The following is a 16,858-nucleotide window of genomic DNA, read 5'->3' as shown; positions in this document are numbered from 1 at the left end:
TAAATTATTGGAAAAAAGGGGGATCGCAAAGGGGGTGGTGACGGAGGAGAGAGTTCATGATCTAAAATTGTTGCACTCAATATTCAGTCCGGAAGGCTGTAAAGTGCCTAGTCGGAAGATGAGGCGCTGTTCCTCCAGTTTGCGTTGAGCTTCACTGGAACATTGCAGCAGGCCAAGGACGGACATGTGGGCATGAGAGCAGGGTGGAGTGTTGAAATGGCCAGCCACAGGGAGGTCTTGGTAATGCTTGCGGACAGACCGAAGTTGTTCCGCAAAGTGGTCACCCAGTCTGCGTTTGGTCTCTCCAATGTAGAGGAAACCACATTGGGAGCAGCAAATGCAGTAGACTAAATTGAGGGAAGTGCAAGTGAAATGCTGCTTTATTCGAAAGGAGTGTTTCGTAGCTTTAAAACCTCCTTCCAAGGACGGGATCAACTTCTACACCGAGCATGAAATGTGAACCGTTGGTGTGGGTGTGAGTGGCCGCTATTTTGAAATGTGAGAAGAAAACTTAACATCGGTAATTCAAATTAAACCCATGCGACGTGTTTTATTGGGTGAACTAATTCTACAAAAGACACTTTTAACCACATTGAAAGTGTTTCAAAACCCATCAAATTCATCATCTTCAGCGTCCGGCGCAAAGGGTTCCTCAGATTCATCGAGTTACTTTGACTTTGGCATCATTGCCAGGTTCCCTCTCTGGATCAGATTTGGCACTTTCAGGTTCGGAATCATCCCTTCACAGAAAATGCTTGAAAAACTCAGCTGGCTTGGCAGCATTTTCTAGTTTTTGTTACACCTAATAGCTGTTGCTCTGAAACCTTTGTCGAATTCGGTTTGATTTGGCCTAATTAAGTGTGTATGTGTGCAATGCATTTCTGGTGACAGTGAAACCATCCTGACCATTTTCAAGGGCCCATTCCAATATGTGCTTTGCAGAATCAGGCCATTGGCTGGTCCCTGTTCTCATAACTCATTTAGTCTTGGGCATCTTCTTCAGGGCGGATTCCTCCTCGTTCCATTCTCACATCAGTTTTCCACTGACTCCAAATGGCTTCACTGCAGCATAGTTATTTGGCGACCAAGCAAATGTTACGACTTTTAGACTGAAACCAGCTTCAGGGAGATTGAGTGGATATGAAAAGATTTAGAAATTTATTCAAACACTTCCCCTCATGTGACTGTCACATGAGTTGGGACATGTTTGTAAAAGTGGGAACATGTATTCCCTTGATTCATAAAAGCTTTAGGAAACCTCATTCCGCCCGTGGACGAGGTTCCCTGAAAAACGCGAAGTCCGCTTGGGCTTTTTGCCTGCCCGCCAGCCTTCAGGTTGGACGGGCAATGCTCTTGAGCACTTTAATTGAGTTCTTAATGGCCTTAATAGGCCCTTAACATTTCGGAGGGCGCGCAGCCGACTCCAGCGTGCGCCCGCCAAACGAAATATTGCGATGGCGCGCGATGATGTCGGGATGCACGCCCGATATCACCGCGTGCTGTTTTACGCGTTGGCATGTCAGGCCTGCCCCCACACGCCGACCGGAAGCTTCTGCCCATGGTTTTTGGCACTGAAAAAAAATGGGGTTGCCTTTCACACCATGATCTACGGTAACTAGAGTTTGCAATGCTTATGAGAATTCGGTTTCTGTACTAGCTCTGTAGTTGATCTATTAGTTCTAGTTGTGTGACTTTCTAGATCAGATTGTGGTGACATGCGTCAGTGTGTCAGAGTGTGACAACTAGCCTGACAAGCTCCACTCTACCTCTTTAATTGCACTTAAACAAGCCAAATAAACTGACCGTACAGCCTTGAGCTCCCCATGTTATGTGTGGAATGAATGACTGATGCGTTATTACTTAAGTAAACCCTTTCAGGTCAAAAGGTTGTCAGCCTGAGTGGCCTCTGGAGAAATGGGAAAGCTCTCGCCCAACCCTGGAGGCCCCCCCCTTCCCCATTTACCTCCTGCAAATGGTCAGCCAGATAACCAAATGTTTATTTGGTCTTCCTGAGCGAAATGAGTGATGGTGGAAGGCTGTGGATAGGGTCGGCCCCAGGGCACTGCTAGGGTCAGAGGGATCACTCAGGAATTTGAAATGTCGTGAAAGGATGTCTTTCTTGGTTAATTAGGAGGCAGTAACGAAATGGAAACTGGTTTGGCTGGTTTATGCATCCCCAAAATGATGTATTCCAAATGGGAGGTTGTGATTGTCTCAGCAAGCAGATGTTGCCCATAAGCCAGTGGTTTCTCATAGCTCTTGATACTTAAAATGTTCAATTTATTCACAAATATATTCCTGCTCTTTCACTATTGGTTAAAAGCTCTCCTGGCTCAGTGAGCATTAAGACACTGAGGCCAACAATCTGTGGCCATTCTGGTGGGCCTCCTGCCACCACTGCCCAGCTGCAGGATAAAGCTTCCAGGTGGTGGTGTGAGCCTCTGGCCACCGGAAATGGGCAGGACTGGGAATCCCCAGTCAGGACTCCCCACACCCTGGCCCTCAGTTGGAACCCAGTGTGAATATGTGTGCGTACGTGTGTGTGTGTGTCTTTGTGTGTGTGTATGTGTGTCTGCCTGTCCGCATGTGTGTATGTATGTGTGTGTTTTTTGTGTGCATGTCTCTGTGTGTGCTTATGTGTACGTTTTGTGTGCATGTGTATTTGTGTGTGCTTTGTGTGTGAGTATGTATGTGTGTGATTATGCTTTTTTTGTGTGCATGTGTGACTCTCTCTGTATTGTGTCTGTATCTATCTCCATATACCTAATTTTTAAAATTCATTCTTGGGATTATGGGCTTCGCTGGCTGGGCATTTATTGCCCATCCCTAGTTGCTCTTGAGAAGGTGATGGTGACCTGACTTCTTGAATCGCTGCAGTCCATGTGGTGTAGATACACCCACAGTGCTGTTAGGGAGTTCCAGGGTTTTTCCAGCGATACATTTTCCAAGTTGGATGGTGAGTGACTTGGAGGGGAACTTCCAGGTGGTGGTGTTCTCATCTGCCTGCTGCCCTTGTCCTTCTGGATGGTAGGGGTTTGGAAGGTGCTGTCTAAGGAGTCTTGGTGAATTCCTGCAATGCATCTTGTAGATGGTACACACTGCTGCTGCTGTGCATCAGTAGTGGAGGCAGTGAATGTTTGTGGATGGGGTGCCAATCAAGCTTTGTCCTGGATGGTGTCCAGTTTCATGAGTGTTGTGGGAGCTGCACTCATCCAGGCAAGTGGGGAGTATTCCATCACACCCCTGACTTATGCCTTGTAGATGGTGGACAGACTTTGGCGAGTCTGGAGGTGAGTTACTGGCTGCAGGATTCCTAGCTTCTGACCTGCTCTTGTAGCCACAGTATTTATATGGCTAGTCCAGTTCAGTTTCTGGTCAATGGTAACCCTCCCCCCCTCAGGATGGTGATAATGGGGGATTCAGTGATGGTAAGGCCATTGAATATCAAGGGGCAATAGTTAGATTCTCTCTTGTTTTATATGCACACTATATATGTATATATATATATATATATAGTATAAAAACACAACGCACTGGAAAAACTCAGCAGGTTTGGTAGCATCTGCGGAGAGAGAAACAGAGTTAACATTTCAAATCCAACATGATTTTTCTTCGGAACACCGATGTATACATTTATTTAGAAATAGATACATGTGTGTATGCATAAATATTTGTGTATGATATAAAGGTATAGACAATCTGTAAATGTGTGTATGTAAATAAAGAAAGTATGTGTATACATGGGAGGCCTTGAGACACAGTGGGCAGTGTCCCTGCAGCTGAACCAGCAGGTCCGGGTCCAGGTCCCACTTCAGGGCTTGATGGCCAAGGAAGGTGTGTTCATAATGTGGCCAAACAGATTGATTATCAACTTGTAAATCCTTCCAACACATACCAATGGCAGGTGGTACGAGTGGGAGAGATTCCTGGTCAACCATCTGCAGGAAACAATGGCAAGCCACTGCAGTACTTGATTGCCAAACATACTCTGGGCCAAGATATCCTCGGCTGCTAATGCCCTCTGAGGGCATAGCACCTGAAGAAGATCAGTGTGTGTGTGCATATATGTATATATAAATGTTTGCACAATGTATATATGTGTGTTTTATATATTTATAATAGATGACAGTATGTCTGGCTGTATGTAGCATTGGTCACAGTGAATCATGTGCTGCTTGATAGCATTAGGAGCATTTTGCTACATAACTTACCGTAACAACACCAGGGCCACTCATTTACTGTGACACAATTGTACCCCCTCCCCCCACCCAGAGCCTGGACAGTTCAGGGTATCTGGGCAAGACCAGGAAGAACTTGATTGGGAGGGTACCTGGGAGAGCAGCAGCAGCGGGGCTTATCAGAAATGTGGCAGCCCTCCACAGTGGTATTACCCAGGGACAGAAACTTAGACATCAGCTTCAGAACTGACCTCACGGTCCAGGCCTCTGGCTATGTATTGTTTATAAAGGTTGGAAACCCTCCAGGACTGAGGAGCGAACTCTGGGGATTGAAGAGTAATTTCCAGGACACTGCTGTGAGCCATCCTGGAGAAAGCTTGGAGTGGGGGGAGGGGGTGACATTCAATGCATCTTTATTGAACTTTCTTGTATGAAAATATAGCATCTTGGAGGAAAAGGACATTTGGGGGATTCTTCACTGTTGATCAATTTGGTAACAGAGTCTAGGCGCTTTCCATGAGGAGAGAGTGTCACGAGGATGGACATCTTGGGTCATCAATGACAGGAGTGTGGGGGTGGGGCAGCAGGAGGTCATGCGATCAAATCTCCTGGCCTGCGTCCAAACAGAGTTGGGCAACCTTAACCTAAAGCAAAACTTAACAACTCTCATGTGAAATATGGTTTGGGCACTTTAATGGCTGTCTTCAAATAGTTACTGCAAGTTTAGCAATGTTTTTACATGTTGGCCATGTCATAAATTGTGTTTTTTTTTAACTCTCAGATGGCCGAGGGACAAAATGACAGATAAAATCGTTTTGCAGAACATTTGGAACAATTTAGTTCTTTGCTTGGTCACTTTGGCTGATTTGTGATTTCTAATTTTTTTTTGATCCTCAGGATTGACAGTTTTGGTTCCTGTTCTCTGCTTGCTGATTGGGTGCACTGCTGACTGATTCTGCTTTGCCTGCTGGTTTATGAATATGAGCCAATCAGGTGAAAGTGGGACACACATCCACACATCAGCGGTGTGAGAGATTCTTTACAGACAGGCAACGCGCACAGACCTGCCTCGCTTTATAATTTTATTAATTATTAAATATTGAAAGAAACATCTTATATCTGCACCCTCTTCCTGCCTGCAAAGCTTTGCTTCCTGTTGTCACGCTTTTGTCAATGTTTCCCGTTAGGCTGCATTTGCCGACGGCGCAGTGCATTGCGCAGTCGCACACGTCACTCTGTGATGCCATTGTGAGCGACGAAGATCAGAACAGCCCCCCCACCAACCTCAGTGTGATACTTATATAGAGAACAAGGCTATACATCTGGCCCATTTACCCTGTCAAGTAAACACTGTAATCCCATCACCCATTCTCTATCAGACATCTTTCCATATTTAAAGCTGCCAAGTCAGGTGGAAAAAATGGGAGGCTCTGAATCTTTAGCGTTTTTGACACTTGAAGATTCTGTGCAAGCACCTTTACTCATTACAGCCTCAAAAGCGCTTATAGCACTGAAACAGATAAACAAGTGAAAACCAATTCATATTCCTGTGATTGTTCCCTTACAATGTACATTAAACCCCCTGCGCAGTGGCTCTAGCTTGCAAACATTCATCCTCACCAGGGAATAACTTGCACACATTCATTCTCACCACCAACATGTGTGGTCATGCTTCCCAAATGTTGTTTAACCGGGCTGCTGTCGTCGGTTTTCTGCGCATGCACAGACCAGTGCACAAGCGCTGACGTGTATCGACGGCCATCTTTGTGGGCAACTTGCACTGGCAGGAGACACAGTGTTCCCATTGCAAGTTCCGAAGCCTACATTTAAACTGGAATTCAATGCTGTAATTATAGACTGCACCAGTGATGGTGTGAGAGCTCTCGCTATTTCCTCTCATAAACATAGGAACGTGGGGGAGGCCATTTAGCCCTTTGAGCCTGCTCTACTGTTCAATGAGATCACGGCTGATCTGCAAGACTGTGACCTAACTCTATAATACCTGACTTTGCCTCATGTCCCTTAATACCTTTTGTAAGGAAAAATCCATCAATCTCAGTTTTAAAACCTGCAATTGATCTGGTATTGGTTCCGTTTTCAGGAGAGAGTTTCAAGATTCTGCCAACTTTTGCATGTTAAGGTGTTTCCAGATTTCACACTTGAAAGGTCCTGCTCCAATGTTGAGACCATTTCACCCTCTTAGCCTGAGCTCTAGCTCCAACCAACCCTACTATGCAGGTTTGGTTCTTCAGCTAGAGATCCATCCAAAAGTTGAAGGATGGGACAAAATAAGGGCAGAATGTAGAATTCAGCAGGGGCTGTGTGTCGTTCTCCAAATATTCCTCGCTTGCTAACGTGCTTCACCTCAAAGCTACACGTGATCGCTTCTTCAAACATCACGATCGATCAGTTAATGTATTATGCAAACCCGTGGCGCATGAGTGTTCATGATATTTGTCTCATAGGCCTCACAGGCACATTATGAAATACAAATCCACATTCCCCATTCATTTGAAAACAGCTCAAGTGTTGCTTGATTCAGATTTACTTCATTCAGCAATGAGGCAAGACCTCAGTCCTTTACTTAACCAGTAAGCAAACAGTCTGAACACTGACAGGACTGAGGAGTGGCAGAAGCAGGGGCTACACTTTTTTTATCCTCCATTTATAAAGATCCACAATTCTGCTGGCAGGTTTCCCTGTCGCTCAGTGGGTAGAATTCTTGCCTTTGAGTCAGAAGGTCATGTTTTAAGGCCCACTCCAGAAGCTTGAGCCCTTGATCCAGGTTGGCACTGTCTTTAGGATGACCCATTAAGCTCTGTCAGTTTGCCTGTCAGGTGGATGTAAGTCTGAAGATAAAGGGGAATTCTTGCTGGTACCCTAGCTGAGATTGATCTCTCAATCAACATCCTCCTCCAGGTACTAGGCCCTAAGAGGGCATTGGTAACCATGGACTCCTCTTGGATTGGTCCATGATTATGCTTGGCAAAGTACTGCAGTGGTTTGCCATTACCTTCTGCAGCATGGCTGTCCAGGAAACTCTCCTGCTCTTACTGCCTGCCGTCAGGTGTATTGGGAGGATTTACAGCTGATGAATAAATTGTTTGGCTGCATTATGAATGCACCTTCCATGGCCATCAAGCCCTGAGGAGGGACTTGAACTCAGGGCTTCTGGCTGCAAGGTAGGGACACTACCCCCGGCGCCACAAGACCACCCTCCAGCCAGCATCACTAAACGTATCTTCTTGGTCATTTATTTCATTTGCTATTTGCTGAATGCAAATTGACTGCTGATTTTCCCCCCTTTACACCAGTGACAATGGGCTGAATTTTCACCTGGTGTGGGTGGTGGGCCGGAAGCGAGTTGTTGGGACAGTTTCTAGGTCCCAAATCTGTCCCTGGAAGGGAAAGGGTCACTCGGAATTTTGAGGTTGGCGTGGCACCAGGATCCTTTTTTAACCAAGGGCATTGGATGGCCACTCTGCCCCTCCATCTGTGGTCTTCCAGCAGAGCAGCAACTGACTGCAGTGAAAGGTAGGCAACTGGGGGGGACGCCTCACAGAAAGCTGCCCTCTCAGGCACTTTTCAAAAAAAAATTAATCAAGAAATGGAGAAAGCAGCTAGCCCACCACTATGGGGGCAGTGGGGGAGGAGTGGGATAGAGGGTGCCATCTCTCTGTAAGCCTGCCTTTGGCTACACCACTGCAGACAGGCAAGGATGGCCTATAGTCCTCCCTGGGGCACTGACACACCGGACTGCCCAGCTTCAGGCAGTTAAACTCCCCGCCCATCCCAGAAACTCCCAGTTGGCCTCTTTAACTTCCACAAGGTTCTTTTTGAGCCTAATTGGCTCCCTACCCCATGGGGGTAGGTGGTCATGTCAGACGCCAACCCAATAAAGGATGTGCTCTTGAAGGGCCGTAACCTACAAATCTATGGAGCAAGAGCTGTCCTTCAGGATAGTCGTGGAGAAATGGGCTATTGTTAATTTTGTTGCATTTCCCCAATTCCATTTCTGTCTTAACTTGATTGTGCTTTGATTACGAGATCTTTTTCTCTTCCTTTTTGCCCCTTCCTTGCTGAATATTCTGACACGCTTTGGACCGTGGTTTCCACTGGTACACAGCCCTCAGTCACTTCCATTTAAGGCTTCAATTGGCCATGGGAGATGGAATAAAGGGAGCCCTTGCATCCGTACCATGCCCGGTCACATCTCTAAATGCATCACCCCGGACTAATTACTCCAAAACTTTGTTATATCGGGAAACGTTGTGGCTGCTCATCATCAACAGCAGTGATATAACAGCCCAGGTCTTCTGTTCTCTGGATTGTCAGAGACTGGATGTACCCCCTACCCCCCCCCCCCCCCCCCCCCCCCCACCAACCCCCACCTCCAAGATGTGCATTGGGACCGCTTGGACACCCCAACGCGCTGACTCCATGGGAATTGCCTGGGAAGTTAGAACTTCCGATGGGCAATTCCCCTATCCCCCAGGACCCTCCGAAAATATCTCCGGCACTGAGTTCTGGAGAAGCCGGGATCGGAAATCCTGGCCAGCAATGTGGATCTCCGGCGTGGCACAGAAAGGTAGGAGCAGAGTGGTAATCCAGTGATGACCCTCGGAAGGTCCATGCCAAAGGGTAACAGCTCTTCAGTGACCTTGGTCAGAGGATTTTCGTGAAGCTGGGCACTTTTTGACCCTGGCATCTGTCCCTGCCCCAGGGATCCCCGGAGTGTTTCCAACCACTGTAGCACTTTTTTGAACTGTGTCATGTTTGTAATGTAGGAAATATGACAGCCAATTTCTGCACAGCAAGATCCCACAGATAGTAGTGTGTTAATGGCCAGCTAACCTGTTTTTAGTGACATAAGAACATAAGAAATAGGAACAGGAGTAGACCATTCGGTCCCTCAAGTCTGCTCCTCCATTCAGTAAGATCATGGCTGACCTCCTTGTGTTTCGATTTCTACATTCTCTTCTAACCCTGATAAACTTTGATTCCCTTGCCTAACAAGAATCTATCTACCTCTGCCATAAAAATATGCAATAACCCCGCCTCCACCGCCTTCTGAGGCAGAGAGTTCCAAAGCCGCACAACCCTCTGGGAGAAAAAAATTCTTCTCATCTCTCTCCTAAAAGGGTGACCCCTAATTTTAAAACAGTGCCCCCTAGTTCTGGGCTCACCCACAAGAGGAAACATCCTTTCGACATTCACCTTGTCAATACCGTTCAGGATCTTGATTTATAATTAATAACCAGGACACCAGCAAATGCTTTCCTGTTCTTCTTTGAAATAGCACCATGGGAACTTGTACATTCACCTGAGAGGGCAGACAGAGCCTTGGTTTAATACCTTATCCTGAAAACAGCATGTCTGACAGTGCAGCACTCCCACAGTACTTGGACAATGTGTTTGTGCCTCTGGAGTGGGATTTGAACACACAACCTCCAGATTCAGAGGTCAGAGTATAGCCCCTGAGCCAAGCTGATATAAGTTTTGACAGTAAACATCAGCAGGGGTGGGGGAAATCATTATAACAGACCCTGGCTTCTGAGTGTGGATCTTGCATAAGGAATTGCAGGACAGTCAGAGGAGCAATATTCTGACTTCATTGGCAGGACAGAATGCAAAGATTCAGAGGCTTTCTTCCTCAGCTCCTGTGAAGTATACTAGACTATTATAGATATATACTGGTGCCCTCTCTTACTAAACCTGATTGACAAATTGCTGTCTATTCTGAACATGAATTGGCCATCTCTGTTTCCCAAACTCAGATGGATTTACAGCTGGAAGTTTTTACAGCTTGTTCCTTCTGAAATGAGATAAGTTACTATATCTGTTCCCCTGTTCCAGATGAGATGAGCTAACTTGTGTTAAACTGGGTTTTAAAAGGTGCACTTGTGAATGTTGATGTTCAAAGAGACTTGGGTGTGCTGGTATGAGGGACACAGAAAGTTAGAGTGTAGATACAGCAAGCAATTAAGAAGGCAAATGGCATGTTGACCTTTATTGCAAGGGGATTCAAGTACAAGAATGAAGAAGTCTTGCTACAATTGTGCAGGGTTTCAGTGAGAGCACATCTGGAGTAGTGTGTGCAATTTGGTCTCCACATTTAAGAAATGATATATTGGTATTGGAGATGGTACAGCGAGAGTTCAGTAAATTGGTCCTTGAGGTGAGGGGGTTGTCCTATGATGAGAAGCGGAATAAATGGGTTTATATTCTCTGGAGTTTAGAAGAATGAGAGGCGATCTCACTGAAACCTGCAAGATTCTTAAGGGGTTTGATAGGGTAGAAGCTGAGAAATTCTTCCCACTGGTTGGGGAATCTAAAAAAGAGGGGCACAGTTTCAGGATAAGGGTCGATCATTTCGGACTGAGATGAGGAGAAATTTCTTCACTCAGAGGGTTGTGAATTTTTGGAATTCTCTACCCCAGAGGTTTGTGGATGCTCCACTGTTGAATACGTTTAAGGCCGGGATTGACAGATTTTTGGTTGCTCAGGGAATTAAGGGATATGGGGAGTGGGTGGGAAAGTGGAATTGGAGCCCAAGATCAGCTATGATCATATTGAATGGTGGAGCAGGCTTGATGGGCCATGTGGCCTATTCCTGCTCCTATTTCTTGGCTTCTTGTGTAATCAAGTTTAAGATGTTGTACACAAAATGGCTGCACTGTAGACTTTGAGCCAGCAGGGAGAAGGGTGAGGTAAGCAAACTGTGCACACTGGGGATAGAGCTTCTGCTTTAGATGCAGTAGGCTGTCTGGCACAGATTTTGGCCATATTGCGCCTGTTTTCTAGAAGGCCTTCTTTAGCCTTCTAGATTCAATGAGTTGACGAAGAGGTGCTATTCCTCGAGCTTGTGTTGGGCTTCGCCGGGACACTGAAGCAGGCCAAGAACAGAGACGTCAGTGTGAGAGCAACGTGGAGAATTGAAATGACAAGTGACAGGAAGTTCGGGATCATGCTTGCGGACTGAAGGGAGACTTTCTGCAAACTGGTCAGCCAGCCTGCGCTTGGTGACCCCGCGCTGGTGTAGAGGAGACCACATTGTGAAAATAAACTGAAAGCACACACAAACCTTTGTTTTACTTGAAAATGTTTGCCTATCTGTGAACGCCTATTGGTGTCTTGGCACCGAAACGAAAACAGTTTAATTTTTAAGGTCTCTGTGAGGGGCCTTGGATGGGCGCAATTGGCAAAAACTCACAACAGTGCCCAATTCCACTGAGAAGCTCAGCCGGTTTTGTGGGCAGGTCTAGCTTCTCACATGAGGTGTTTGTTTAAAACTCAGTCCGTGCTGACGGAACTCGCCGTTGAAGTTCCACAATTTGTTTTTTGCACCAGCTCAGACGATCTCCGGTGAATTTTACTGAAAAATATACAGCGCAGCCCAGTGGAAACTCCAGGCTGTGGTAATCCATCCCAGTTGCTGGTGGCCCATCAATCCACCACCTGGAGTGCATTATTTTCACTGAGACGCAGCAAATGTTGGAGACCAGAGGCTCTAACAAGACAGGGCAGAGTTCATCACTGAACAACTCTGTGTGATCCTATTCACCAAGCATCGTAAGGATATAGGGCACATATTTCATTCTCTGGTCCAGTGTTGAGCAAGCTGCTGGCCCTTTCGCTTGTGGCTACCTTGGGTTTATCCGGTTGATGTTTACTGGATCATAAAGGGAGCTGGTAGATCGTGTGAAGCAGGAACATGTGGCTGCTCTCAGTGATGATCCCGAGCCTGGAATGCCCACTAGGCTGGGTCTGGTTCCGCCGTCATAGCTTTGCTGTCCGTGGGGAGAAAGCCCCGGTTGAGCAGGCTGACTGCCGCACTCCTGGCAGGATGTTAAAAAGAAGGAAACGAAGCCATAAGAAAGGGAATCGCGGCCGAATGTTTTGAGGGGAACTGTTGCTGAAGGAAATGGTGCGAGTGGAGTTAATGTGGACTTAGGCCGATTGCTGGAGGGAGATGGGGGCTGAGGGGTTTGGGCAGGAGGAGGGTGGCAGGGAGGGGGGAAGTGCAATCTAGCCAAGGGAGGTCAGGCTTTCTTTGAGCTTCACACCCTTCTCAGCAATGTTTCTACTTTGATGCCAGAAGTGATCTTTACCTGAGTTATAAAGAATGGGTGTGGGTAGGGTTTGGGGGAAGGACAGTCTCTGGTAGTGTCAGCGGGGAGAGTGGGTGACCTCAGACCCTTCTACCTCCTCACTGTATTGAGCTTGGTACCGTGTTATTGATAGACATCTTCACCTCACCCTGTGTGGCAGTGCCCACGTAAGACCCCTCAGCTGCCCAATGAAGTCTGAGACAGACCAAGACAGTGAGGCCTCTCTTAGTGAGCATAGAGGGTTTTAGCTCACAGGGACCAAGATGGATCTGCAACCTCCCCATCAGTAGCTGAGAGGAAGCTGCATCCACTCATCACTATAACAGTCACAGCAATTCCAAAGACCATGAGACAAAAGCAAAATACTGCGGATACTGGAAATCTAGAATAAAAACAAAAATACCTGGAAAAACTCAGCAGGTCTGCGGAGAGGGATACAGTTGGCGTTTCGAGTCCGTATGACCCTTCATCAGAACTATCAACAGAAGGGTCATACGGACTCAAAACGTCAGCTGTATCCCTCTCCGCAGATGCTGTCAGACCTGCTGAGTTTTTCCAGGTATCCTTGTTGTTGTTGTTGACCATGAGACAAAACCTCATTCAGATACTGCCAGTTATGAAAAAGGAATCCAATAGCATTCACTCATTCTCTAAACTGATCTATAGGTCTAGTTAGATGCTGCCATTGGTTTGTTCGGAGCAACAGGTTGAATAGGGAACTTAAAGGGGCAGTGCTGTCTGTTTGAAGGGATGGGGGATGGGGGAATGAAGAGGATCCTGGGATTGGTTTATTTCTATGGTCCATGTGGCACTTTAGTTTCTACCTCGCTCAATACAGTCTCATTGCAAACAAATTTATTCATCTGTATCTCTGATGGAACTGGACTGGAAAACAGCCTCAGGAATGGGCACAACAGCAGATGTAAGCTGGACTGATCATGTTCCTGAGCTGCCCACTTTACAGTAATACACGACACCCTGGACACTGTTCACTCTGGACACTGTACCTGCTCTGGACACTGCCCACTTGGGACACTGCTCACTCTGGATGCTGCCCACTCTGGACACTGTACCCTCTCTGGACACTATACCCATTCTGGACGCTGTTCCTGCTCTGGACACTGTGTCCACAATGGGCATTGTGCCCACTCTGGACACTGTGCTCACTCTGGACACTCAGCCCATTCCGGAAACTGTTCTCACTTTGGGAACTGTGCTCACTCTGGTGCCTCAGCCCACTCTGGACACTCAGCCCACTCTGGACATGTCCCTTTGTACATAGTTGCAGAAATCAAAACTTGCACACTGATGTGATGGTTCAGTTGAATAAGGCCCATTGAGCAATCTGGCTTCATCGATCCAGATAGACCCAACCACCTCCTGGCCAACTGTTGCCATCTACTCCCTTATCCCATCCATTAGTGTGTCCTGATCTCAGTTGTGGGTATGTCTGGACCTCTTTCTCTCACTGTCCAATTTGATGATGTGTTCCGGATGTTGACTGCACTATCCTCCTTTCGAGCTGTCTCCTTCTGAAAGTTGGAAGTTCTCCAGTCTTTCTCCATAACTCTGTCCTCTGACGTAGGAGTTACTGCTGCTCCTTGCACCACCTCCAATGTTTGAAACAAGGCGTCAGGTAAGAAGAACCATGGAGAGATGGGGCATCACCTCCTAAACTGCTACTCTGCTGCTCTTGGTTTCCCAGCCCATTGTCAGGCCCAGGGTTAATCTGAGTGATTCTGCCCTCCCAGTGGGGAACCAAGATCGCAAGGAGTGCAGCACAGAGATTTAGGAATATGAGTCCCACCCAGAACTCCGACACTCACATCTTGCAAGTGCAGTTTGGGGCCGGGAGCTGAGAATTGTGAAGTTACATGCCCATTGAATTTCAAGGCTACTTTTAAGAAATGGTCAATCTGACCCTCCCGTGTCACTCAGGGCCATTTCAAATGATTGTCGGAAAACTAGCATTGGCCATTTGTCCTCTCTGGGATGGACACATGAGTGAAATAAACTTGCAGGGCTACAGGGATAGAGTAGGGGAGTGAGACAGACTGGAGCGTCAACTTGGACTTTGATAGGCCTAATGGTCTCCTCCTATGCCATAATAATTGAGTATTGTTGAAAAAAGAGACATGCTGTTCAAGCTTTTCATCTTGCACTCAACAGGACAGACACAAGAATACCAAATTTCAGAGGGAGGAACAATTTGTGCTGCATGAGAAATGGTGCTTATTGGTTGGCAAGTTGACTCTGTTTGGTTGAGGTGTTGCTATGGAGATTGCACCAGGGAACTATTGTTCCCCACGTTTTTGTTTCATTCAGAAAAGGTGCAATGTCTGACATGTTCCTTTTGGCTGCAGAGGATAGGCTGTTATGCTTATGTGTACATGTAACTTATGGCATACATAAATAAGCCACATTGTGAACCCAGATGATAATGTTAAATTAGGTGTTAGTGTAATTCTTAGCACAGCAAGTGCTGTCTAATCGCAGCTTCACATTTAATATAAGGCTTTATGTTCTGAGTTTTATAAGCACGGGCTGGTTGAGTATGGCCAGTACTCCGCCTATAGCAAATAGCCAAAGGTTGATACAATCCACCATTCTTTGGCGCACATATATGGTATCACACCAGCACTGAAATTCAGTATGCCACGTTACTCATTTGTGTGATAGGCTGTACATCTTTTAGGCTTGACAGCAACATTCTGTTAGTGGAAAATATCACTTGTGTTGCGACTGCATAGTAGCAGTGTGAAACGGGCTAGCTTCACCTGTTGCTCAAATTTTCAAGATACCTTATCCTTCATGGTAATGGGAAGTAGTCTGGGCACTTTTCAGGTCTGAAAGTGACGGCCTTAGGCCTACTCAGGGCTCCATGACTCTCTCTCTCTCCTGCAGGTTGCCTGTATTGTATCGGGTATGAGTGTGCTCTGAAGCTTGGATATCATGTTCTAACCATTGTCCTCTTCTCTTACAGTGTTGAGTATCCGAGGAGCTCAGGAAGAGGAGCCTCCGGACCCCCAGCTCGTACGACTGGACAACATGCTGCTGGCGGAGGGTGTCGCAGGGCCGGAGAAAGGTGGGGGCTCTGCCTCAGCTGCTGCCGCTGCTGCTGCTGCTGCTGCCGTCTCCGGGGGAGCGACGACCGACAACTCAGCCGAGCACTCAGACTACAGAGCCAAGCTCACCCAGATCCGGCAGATCTACCACACTGAGCTGGAGAAATACGAGCAGGTAAGTCAGATTGGGAGCACCACCCCCTCCCCACCATATACCCTTACACCCAGCACATATCAATCGCTTCCCCCTCTGTCTTGGGAAGGGGAATCCCAAATGTGCAAGAGTTAGCCAGTCCCAGTTAGAGCAGCACTCAGTGCCCCTGGATGAGGGGTGGGGGGCAAGATGGTAAATAAGCAGGCTTCCTGTTACTGCTCAGCTCTCCCTCATGAGTGTGCAGACACCTGATGAAGGAAGCACTGAACACAGTCATGAAGACCCCCTCCTCTCTCATCCCCCACCCTCCCTGTCCACCGTCACCCACCAATCTAGGCTTGCATTCACTGACGAATGACCAATCATCAACACACATTAGGACTGTCAGCCTTCCGCATTGACCTCAGCATTTTGGGCCACTCTCAACATGTCATACTTTGGTGCCAACACTGATTGCAATCCAGGTTCCTCTCTCCCATTGCCACTCTCCCCCTTATACACAGTTCTAAGAGGCCCATGCTGACGCTGGGCTAGTGGATAGAATTGGTATCATATTTACTTAAGAGTGTTATCACTGAACTTGTAGCATGCCTGACACAGGAGAGATGGACAATGATGACATTTTCCCCCTGGATCTCACAGGAGAGATAGGTGATGAGAAACTCCTTATTGCTCCCACAGGAGAGATGGGTGATGGGAAACTCCTGATCACTCCCACAGGAGAGATAGGTGATGGGAACCATCTCCTCATTCCCATGGGAGAGATTGGCTCGCTCCCTCCTGCTTGAAGTAAATACTCATGGGGTATTTCTGTCCCTGAGCAGCAGCCTATTGGTGCAGCTTATGGATGGAGCTTTTAGCCAGGCCAAGGAGTCAGAGCAGGGAGTATGTAGAAGACCAGGACTACACTGGATAGCCAACGCACTCAGTGAACTAAACCTCACCTCTCAGGGTGGCTCAGAGTCTCTAGCAAGAATGTACTGTGCAACATAGAAGACTATGGAATGTTTGGATACAAAACACCCCAGAATTGGATATAAAGGGAATGGCACTAACAGTTGATTATTATTGGGACATTTTCAGTCTACCTCCAACTCCAGTTTATTGGGAAGGTGGAAGCAACACCAAAGTCTGACTTAGGTCAATACCAATTGAACAATTTTTATCCAGCTCGAAACCGTTGTCCAGAAATGATGGGGAAATGTGCTTTCCTTCAATCCAACCTGACAATCTGTTTGATTGTGTTCATTTTTAGTCCTGCACTGCCTTCGTTTTTCTCACCTGTCTTTCAAATCTGCTCTGACAATTAGGTTTCAGCTTTTTAGCGCTCGCTGTGTAGCCTGTGGCAGG

At 47.0% G+C, this 16,858-nt stretch overlaps 1 protein-coding gene across 5 annotated transcripts in view; it reads left to right on the top strand.

Annotated features, from left to right (window-relative positions):
* The window catches only part of LOC121289177 (pre-B-cell leukemia transcription factor 1-like), a 549,225-nt gene that overhangs the window by 411,792 nt on the left and 120,575 nt on the right, over positions 1 to 16,858 (top strand). For all 5 annotated transcript variants that reach the window (XM_041208358.1, XM_041208357.1, XM_041208356.1 and 2 more), the window contains exon 3: positions 15,273 to 15,529. In XM_041208358.1, coding sequence (XP_041064292.1) covers positions 15,273 to 15,529 — 257 coding nt within the window. The remainder of the gene's footprint in view (positions 1 to 15,272; positions 15,530 to 16,858) is intronic.

This window comes from Carcharodon carcharias, chromosome 16 (genome assembly GCF_017639515.1).
Source record: "Carcharodon carcharias isolate sCarCar2 chromosome 16, sCarCar2.pri, whole genome shotgun sequence".
Classification (NCBI taxonomy): Eukaryota; Metazoa; Chordata; class Chondrichthyes; order Lamniformes; family Lamnidae; genus Carcharodon; species Carcharodon carcharias.
Note: the sequence above shows the minus strand (reverse complement) of the source record. Positions and strands in the feature narration are given on the sequence as shown.